This window comes from Phalacrocorax aristotelis, chromosome 31 (assembly GCF_949628215.1).
Source record: "Phalacrocorax aristotelis chromosome 31, bGulAri2.1, whole genome shotgun sequence".
In the NCBI taxonomy this organism is placed as follows: Eukaryota; Metazoa; Chordata; class Aves; order Suliformes; family Phalacrocoracidae; genus Phalacrocorax; species Phalacrocorax aristotelis.
The window spans coordinates 215,320-224,290 of NC_134306.1; the positions used below are offsets into that span (position 1 = coordinate 215,320).

The 8,971-nt window shown below is 58.2% G+C and overlaps 1 protein-coding gene and 3 non-coding genes across 4 annotated transcripts; 3 read left to right on the forward strand and 1 right to left on the reverse strand.

Moving 5' to 3' along the window:
• Positions 1–147: 147 nt before the first annotated feature.
• On the reverse strand, positions 148–7,480 carry TRIM41 (tripartite motif containing 41). The gene is made up of 6 exons (XM_075076459.1): positions 6,347–7,480; positions 4,483–4,578; positions 3,833–4,063; positions 3,117–3,139; positions 2,307–2,434; positions 148–1,777 (listed from the first exon to the last, which is right to left on the reverse strand). Exons 1-6 carry the CDS (start codon positions 7,277–7,279, stop codon positions 1,260–1,262), a joined length of 1,929 nt encoding a protein of 642 aa, XP_074932560.1. The 5' UTR covers positions 7,280–7,480; the 3' UTR covers positions 148–1,259.
• A 791-nt stretch (positions 7,481–8,271) lies between these two features.
• TRNAK-CUU (transfer RNA lysine (anticodon CUU)) lies at positions 8,272–8,344 on the forward strand. Its single transcript has one exon. It is a non-coding gene; the product is annotated as a tRNA-Lys (tRNA).
• A 168-nt stretch (positions 8,345–8,512) lies between these two features.
• On the forward strand, positions 8,513–8,585 carry TRNAV-CAC (transfer RNA valine (anticodon CAC)). Its single transcript has one exon. It is a non-coding gene; the product is annotated as a tRNA-Val (tRNA).
• Positions 8,586–8,859: 274 nt separating this feature from the next.
• Positions 8,860–8,932, forward strand: TRNAK-CUU (transfer RNA lysine (anticodon CUU)). Its single transcript has one exon. It is a non-coding gene; the product is annotated as a tRNA-Lys (tRNA).
• Positions 8,933–8,971: the final 39 nt, after the last annotated feature.

Genomic DNA, 8,971 nt, shown 5'->3' on the forward strand with positions numbered 1-8,971 from the left:
AGGCTCACGGGTGATTCTGTAAGAGCAAGGCCAGGCAGGCCACGGGGGACCCAGCCCCCAATTCTCGTGCGCAATTTAAGCCAGGCTTGTTTGGAAACGGCTCCCAGATCTTTCAGGCCGCCACCGGGATCTCAATAAGCCGGAGACTCGGGTTTACAACCTTATTCTTTATTATTATTATTATTTCTTGACATTTCATAAAACTAAATCTCCATTTAATTCTCATTTTAGCCAAAAATATTTTGAACTAGCTCTGTAATGCCAACAGGAAAAAAAAAATACCAATCCACCAACAAAAAAAAAAATAGAAGAAAACACAACCGGTGCGGTCAGAGTCTCTCGAGTGGGACAGGATTCAGCTGGAAACTCAACAACAGCTGAGAAAAAAAATAAGGGGGTGGCGGGGAGAAAATAAATATCCCCATCTCGGAGAGCTCTCAAGCTGCAAGGGGAAACGGGAGGCCGGTTCCTGCCCCCACTGCCGGGATGCGCCGACTCTGGAGGAGGAAACCAGCTTTTTGCACCCTCCTCGGCCCCCGATAAAGTGCCAGGCCCACAAGAAACGGTTACAAAGGGACTGGGGTGGGGGCGCGGTTAGGAGATCTGAGACGCATCACCCCCGCCCCAAAAAATGACAGGGAAGGCAAGGAAAGAACAAGATGGCAGGTTAAAGCGGGTTCAACTCTGGGTCCAAACACCAGCTGGGGTCTGAAGATGCGTCCCAAGAAATCCAGGCACCTTGGCGCAACCGGGATACAAAAGCCGATGAGGTTGGGAAGATGAGTACGGGAGTTTGAAGAAGCCAAGTCGCTCCTGGCCATGCGGATCCTCCCCCGAAGGCTCGAGCTCCGCGTCCGAAGAAGAGCCAAAAACGCGCCTCAAAAACTCAACCATGGGCACAACGCGGGTGGAGAACACGCTGGAAAGCTTCAAAAAGGGAGAGAGGAGCTCCTAGCGGCGACAGCCAAAGCGAAAATGCCTCCCGAGGCGGATCCTTCCTTATTCCAAACAAAACCAGCTTCGGATCGGCGTGGCGGCAGCGAGATCCCGGGGAGGAAAGAGCTGGCAGGAGGTCGAGGGAAGGGGTCTTGTGAGCAAGCAGGTGCAAGAAGACAAGTGCAGCGTTGGATCCCAAAACAGAATCCGAGGGATTTGAGGGGGGGCGGGAAGAGCGTGGCCGTGTGCAAGGCCGGATCCCAGGGTGAGGCCGGATCCGGCGCGGGTAGAGGCGGCCGGCGGGGAGGGTGGGGGACGGCCGGTCAGGCACAGATTTTGATGCGGGTGCCCTTGGCTAAGATGCGAAAGAAAGGGAAAATGCGCTCGTGGAAGGAGGCGTTGAAGGTGTGGATGTGGGTCATGCTTTCAGCATTGTAGAAGCAGAGTTGACCCCGTTCGTAGTCCAGGTAGACGCCGAAGCGTCGGGGCCGTTCGCTGGGCGACAGGGCCGTCTGCTCCGTGGCCGTCAACGCCTGGTACTTCTTCCCGTTGGTGCCAACGCACCAAATTTCTCGTTTTTGGTGAGGACCCACCGTTTTTTCTTTGCGACGAGCCGTTTCGCGGGCTGCGCCCACTGCCCAACCTCGTCGACCTCCCACCTCTACCTCCCAGTAGTGACGACCGGTGGTGAAACCCTGGGAACCCAGCACGCAATAATCCGAATCGAAACGTTTGGGGTTGTCCGGCAGATCCTGACGCCGTTCGCCCAGCTTGACGCTGCGTCGGTCCAGGGAGAGGCTCAGGCGAGGGTGGGCTGTGTCGGGGTCCAGCGTGACGTCGGCTGCAAGGGAGACGGGGACGTTACGGGGTCACGGCTCACCTTTCCATACATCCCAATCCCAAGATTTTTTTTTCCCCCCAGCCTCCTCTTAGTTCCCAACCCCAAATCCTCACCCACGTGCATACCTGCAGCACCAGTGGCTATCATAACTGATAGCCCCCAGTGGGGGTCCGTACTGCTTTTGACTGGGATACAGTTAAAAGTTTGGATCCACCCCCAACTCTGCATTTCTTTTTTAGCTCTGAGTCGAGTCCCATCCCAGCCCTGCACAGAGGGCGACCCCGGATCCAGCTCTGCTTTTGGGATGAGCAGAGGTGCGCATTAGGGGAGAATCCGGATCCAAGGATGGAGCAAGGAGTGGAGAGGGAGGGAAGAGGCCAGTATTGAGGGGACTGGCAGAAAAAAATGGGGTGAAAAATCCTGGGAAAGCAGAGCTGGAGGGGGAACCCCACCGAGGCTGGGGATACACGAGAGATCTCACTGAGAAGCCGCGTCGTCCCCTTGGGCAGAGGAGCCGGGTCTTGCTCACCTTGAGGGACTTTACTGAAGACTTTCTCCATCTTCCTCATCACCACGTCCTGCAGAAAGTAGTTGCGATATTTTTTCCCCACGTCCACCGGCACCATCTCGGGTTCCTGGAATTTTATGTTCTCGCATCTGCCGGAGGAGACGGGGAGGGGGGGAAAGAAAGTGGGGGTTCAGTGTGGGGAGGTAAAGACACAAGAGAAACGAGATGCCCTGCGCACAGCCAAAACTCCCAGAGCCGGGCAGAGATCGAACCGGTTACGCTGGTACAGCCAGCGATCCCCACCCTGTCTCGACCGCAGGAAGCAGCCGAATCCCGGGAAGAGACGGAGCACCCAGCACTGGGGACAGCCGACCGTGCTCCGACACGGCTCCGTTACCCGGAGCTGATTTAGGAGAGCGCCTGTTTGTCTGATTTAAAGATTGGAGGGGTGGGGAATGATCCCTCCAGACTTACCAGTGGCTCCTGCTTCCCTGGGACAGGAGGTCTGCGTGGGCAGACCCAGTTCTGCTCCCAAAAAGTGGATGCCAGGTGCCATGAGGGATTCCGACACCTCTTCCCTGCCTTTTTCCTCTCCTGTATGTCCCCAGTTATCCTCAAAAATCCCATTTATCCCCCACCAGGCCATCAGCCAGCAGTTCCTACCACGGGTACGACTGAGCTTTCCCTTGTGTTAGCCAACCCCAGCCTGGAAAAGCTCCCACCGCACAGGGTTTAAAACAAAAGCTCAGAGTTTTGTGTGGAAAAAACACCCCCCAAACCACCCCCCCCCCCCAATTTACAGCGAGACAATGCCGAAGGAAAGTCACTGACCTGATAAAAGTGCCTTTGATGTCCTGCAAAAGGAAGCAGCCGGGTGGGAAGTGGGGAGAAGGAGAAAGAAAAGATTAGGGAGGACTGAAGCCAATCCCACTGTGGCTCACGCTAAATCCTCTTAGCATCCACAGCTCAGCACCGTGCTGAGCTGCAACGAGCCAACCGCTCCAACGGGCAGGATGAGACCCCTCCTGCAGTCAGGCGATGTGAATATCCCATGGAGAGACATATCCCATGGATTCAGCCCTCGGTAGAGGCTTTTCCCACTACTACAGGCACCCTAGCAAACCCCAAATCTCTCAGCGTGTCCTGTTTTTCCCCTGAGGTCCCACAGATGTTGCGGGATCCCTGACCGGAGGGACGGGGAAGGATCTCGCCATCGGGAAAGGACACGCTCCCATGAAGATGACCCCTTTTGAAGTAAGGTCCACTTCCAACTTGGCAGCTCTGCTTAATTCCCACTACTAACGTTATCTCCTCGCCGGGCTGGAGTTCCTACAGCTGCCGGCGCAGAGCTGAGCGAGGGTTCACGGTCCAGAGATAAACTACATGAATCATTCCAGTTTACAGCTCTTTGGGAGAGCTCAAAATCATCTGGGAGAAGCCTTGCCCAGCATGGCAGCAGGGCCCTACCCTCCTCCCAGGATCCCTGATGGCAACTTTCCCTCTTCCCATCTCAGGGATAAGGGGAAATTAAAAATAAAAAAAAAGACCTTGAGAAGTTGCAGCCCGTCCTGTTTGCTCTTGTCCTCCGCCTCGGCGATGAGCCGGCTGAGGGCAGCGCTCTGCTCTTCCAGCTGGCTGATGTTGCTACTCTGACGGGCCAGCAAGCTCTCGTAGCGTTCCTCCAGCTGGTGTAAGAGCAGGACCTGCTCCCCGATGAGGAACTGGTGCAGCACCTCGAAGTCTGACTCGAATTCTTTGATCTCCAGCTTCATCTTGTCCTGCGGAGAAGGGAAGAGGGAGGAAAGGCATCCTTAGCTCAAGTGGCAGACCCAAAGGACACTGGTTTGTTTTCTCTCCCAGGCTACCAATTCCCACAACACATTCAGGCACAAAACCGCCTCAATTAAGCTCTAATTCAGCAGGGAAATGGATTCCAGCCTTGTGATCCCAACGATTGCAGCAGAGGGACTGCAATGCCTCCGTGAGAGCTCAAATCCTCAAGGCAGAGGGGGGGAAAAGCTTCCCTGCTCATCCCCGTCACCAGACTTCTGGCCAACACATGCTCCCAGCGCTGGCATTTCAGCGTCCCCCTTAGCTGAGGGTTGATTATTTTTTGGCGGGGTGAAAGGTGGAAGACAGAGAAATGGGAAATGAGTAAGTGTGGAAAGGAATCACGTGCTGTGCAGCCGGCTCTTACCCTCAGCTCCGTGATCTTCTCCTCCTCGTTGGATTTCTGCTTCAGGACCGCATCCAGCTTCTTCTTTAGCGGCTCCAGGTGGCTCTGGAGTTTGTTCTGAGAGAAAGAAACGTATCTCAGGCATCCCCGACTCAGGCAATCTCCTCCTTCCTCTCCTCTTTTGGTCTCTAACTCCACAGCAGGGCTAAGAACAAAACCTCCTGCCCAGATTTCAGACTACTTCCCTTCTGCTTTTTCTCTAAGTGCTCATTCTGGGAGCTGGTTTTAATTAGAAAGGCAAAAATCCTGCCCCACTTGGATTGGGGAACATCCACAAACGCCAGACCCAGAGTCACCAAGTGCAGACTGTTCGACGCGTGGCTCCAGCCGTCGCGCATGCGTCTCGCTGGGTTGGGATCAGGACCCACAGAAAGATCTGTGCTCCTAAACTCAGCACAAACCTAGGGCAGGCTTAGACCATCCTTTCAGGCTGCACCTTTCGGCAGCAGCGTGGTCCTAGATCAGCTTAAGCCAATGATGAAACCACTACCTGCTTTATCAGTCATGATTCCCTGCGCTGAATAAGCTTTGGCATTTCCAAAAACCCAACCACATCTGCCTTGCCACCCTCCCAAGGCGCTCCCTCTGCCCTTCACAAACAGCTCTACCCTTTAGAAATTAATTTTTCTGCCTCCTCGAGTATTTGCAGCATCTTTCCCATAGCAAAGGAAAGGGGAAAAATGAGCTGAGCCATCCCAAGAGCAAACAGCACTGCCAGCCACGCTCTGACGACCCACCATGAAACAGCCCGACGCATGGACGAGACACCCCATCGCTGTACTTCCACCCCCGCAAACTACCTCCATCTCCCCAAGCTTCCTCCTGGCTACCAACCCCCCAAAAATCTCCAGGGGCTCAAAGGGCACCATCTCTGATGGGAGCTGCCAACACATCAGCCATGGCCAGAGCTCCAGAGAGCTTCTAGCGAGGGAGGACGAAGTGAGATGCGACCACGTGCGTCAGCAACTCCTCCAAGACACCTTTGGATATTAAAGGGACCAAAAAAACCTGTGCTCCTTTCTTCCAGAAGACCCCAAAAAGTAAGATGTGACCTCGCAGAGAAACCAAAGCTGCAAGAGACACGGGGTAAGCAGCAGCCTGAAGGGCTCAGCGACCATCATCCCCCATCCTCCTGCTGTACTTCGTTTCAGTCTGCCCAGTTGTGTCTGAGTGGGAAGCAACACCTTCGAGGCAGCAAAGCTGCCCTGTTAAAACCCCTGACGAAGGGTCTCCGGCGCTGGGGACTTGGGGCTGGTCTCTGAAGACCCTCAGGCTGAAGAGCCGCTCGGGAAAGGCTGCATAAGGTGTGAACCCAGCACGACGTGGGTGCTCGTTTCAACCTGCCGCAGCCCGGAGGGGTTTCACCCAAAACCAGCCCGGCGGGACCAGCTGAGCTCATCCGCTCCTCAGCAGGATGATTTCTCCATGATCCAACCGGCTTTGCTTTCATTACCATCACTGTCTGGTCCCCAAACCTCCCTCCCTGCGGTTAACCAGACCCTCCCCATCCAAACCAACCGAGCCGCCAGCTTTGTGGCTTCCCGGCCTCCTGCACCCCAACCCACGCAGTCCGTTTGTGTTGTTCCATCCCCCCCCCACCCCCCAACTCTCCGCTCGCCGAACCAGCCAGGCAAGACCCACCCGTACGCCGCCTCCAACCACGCAACGCCGTCTGCCTGCCGCCAGCACGACCCAGCCCACGCCGTCGGCTCCTGCCAGTGCCGACAGCTCTGTCTTCCCCCCCTCCCACCCCCCCCAAAAAAAAAAAAAAAAAAGGAAAAAACCCCCAAACCACCCTGTTATCCCGACCCCAAAACCCTGGTACCTTGTAATCCTGCACAACCTCCTCGAGAGGGACGACGCTGTGATGCTTGTGGCTCCGCGACTCTCTGCACACCACGCAGATGGCTTGTTCGTCCACCTCACAGAAGAGTTTGAGGGGTTCCTGGTGCTTCTCACACAGATTCGGTGGTCCCTGACCCCCCACCACTACCAGGGCCCCCGGGACCCCTGCCGTGGCTCCCGAAACCGAGGGACCAGCGGCAGGCGGCACAAGGCGCTGGGGGTGCGGGTGCAGCTGGCGGATGATTTGTACCATGTTGGCCAGCTGAAGGTTGGGTCGGAAATTCCTCTGGAAAAAGGTTTTTCGACATTGCGGGCAGGTGAAGGTCTGGAGGCGCCGAGGCCGTGTGGTCAGGACAGGGGGAGGAGGTGTCTGCACCTCTTCTTCCTCCTCTTCCACCTCCTCTTCTTCCTCCACATCCTCCTCCATCACATCCTCATCATAGTCCTCGTCCCCAAAGTAAAGCTCTCCCCCGACCCCACCGTCCCACATGTCCTCCTCCACAGGATCTTCCCACAGGTCGGTGTCGTCTTCTTCCTCGCTCCACATGTCGTCTTCCTCCTCCTCCGCACCGCCATCCTCCTCCTCCTCCTCCTGCTCCACATCCAGCTCATCTTCATCCAGCTCATCCTCCTCATCCTCCAGATCCTCTTCCAGCACGTCGCCCATCCCCACCTCTCCGCCGCCCACTGCCGCTGCTGCCCCGGGGTCCACCTCGTACTCAGCCTCGCCGCCCCACAGCTGCGAGATGCAGACGCGGCAGAAATTGTGCCCGCAACCGATGGAAACCGGGTCCACAAAATAGTCCAAGCAAATGGCACAAATGGCTTCCTCTTGCAGCGTCTCCACCGGGTTCAGCCGCCCACTGGAGCCCCCTGAAGGGACCCCGTCTCCTAAAACTGCTGTGGCTGCCATGGGGAGGGGGCTGATTAATCCTCCTCTTCCTCGCAGAGCCCTGAGCTCCCTCTTGGCCCCCAGGTGCTCCCTGCGCTGGGGTCAGCACCAGCTCGAACACGGAAGGGTGGCCAGTTGCCTCCCAGGTGTCACCAAAGCTTTGGGGTGTCGCTTCCTCTTTCAAACCCCCTTCCCACCCCCCCTCCAGGGCCAGGCACTGCTCTACCCCCTGCTATAGCTTCGTTTTGTCCCCCAAAACCGGGGGCCGGCCCCGTTCCTGCCCTCCCCCGGTCCCCCACCACCACCACCGGGCCTGGCCCTGCTCCCCACACCACCACCAGGGCCCAACCGGGCTCCGGTGGAGGCCTCGCTCCTCTCCCAAACAACGGCTTCCCCACACACTCCGCGGGGACAGGCTCTAGGCCTCACCGCTCCCCACAGTGATCCCCACCGCCGGGGCTGGCTCCGGCCTCAGCCCAACGGGACCCGGAAGTGCCGCCCCCGTTAGGCCGCTTCCCCGGTACCGCCCCGCCGACCCCGGCCCGGGGGAAGACGTTCTATCCGCTCTCCCACCGCCAACCGCCGCTGACTCTCTATGGTGCGAGCTCCGCCAACAGACGGGAAACACCGCAGCGCTTCCGCTTTCCGGCCCTCCCCGCTGTAAACCCCGCCTCTTTATCATCACCTGACCGGAAGTTGCCGCACAAGGCACCGGCGGCGGGTTGCTAAGTTACCGGGTGGGCGGAAACGAGCTGGGCCGTTTTAACCGCCCCCCGGCCCCGCTGCCTCCGCCGCCCGCGTTGCTCCCGTACATTCAGCGCGGAGGGAGGCGGGGACAACAGAGGCGGCGGCCACCTCGTATTCTCTGTGGTCTCCGTCGCCGCCCGGCGGCGGACTTGTCTACCCCTCCGCCTCGTTGCTCTTGGAGGTCTGTAGAGGAGGGAGGAACCGGCGCTGTAGGGGCGGGGCCTCCTGGGGCACCACCTGAGGGGCGGGCGGGCGCTCCCTACATCGCCCGGCTAGCTCAGTCGGTAGAGCATGAGACTCTTAATCTCAGGGTCGTGGGTTCGAGCCCCACGTTGGGCGCTTAAATATTTTTACACCCCCCCCCCCATGTCTTTTTTTTGCTACCCCACCGGACTTTTCCCTCCGCCGGAGCCCCGGAGCCCCCGGTGAGGCTCCGGCCCTCGGTGCCCAGCGCACCGGAGGGGGCTGAACAGCTGTAGCCCTGCGGAGCCGCCTACCGCGCACCGCGTTTCTGTAGTGTAGTGGTTATCACGTTCGCCTCACACGCGAAAGGTCCCCGGTTCGAAACCGGGCAGAAACAGGTGGTCTTTTCCTTCCCCCCCCCCCCCCTTCTTTTTGAATGTTTCTCACCTTCACACAAGCACATTTTGCTCTTACAAACGCCTCGGCCTCGCACCTTGCGTGGGCCATCCCCACCCCCGCCGGGAGCGGCTGCTCCCCGGGACCGTGCGGGTTCCCGGTGCGGGCTCCTGGTACCGGCACCCGGTGCCGTTACTGCCCACGATCGCTGCGGGACCCTGCACCCCCCTGGGGGCCGCAGGGCTGGTTGTGGCCGCGGGGGTTACGGCTGAGCAGCCCGGCTAGCTCAGTCGGTAGAGCATGAGACTCTTAATCTCAGGGTCGTGGGTTCGAGCCCCACGTTGGGCGCCTAACTTTTTTCCCCCCCTCCTCCATGGGGCACAAAAC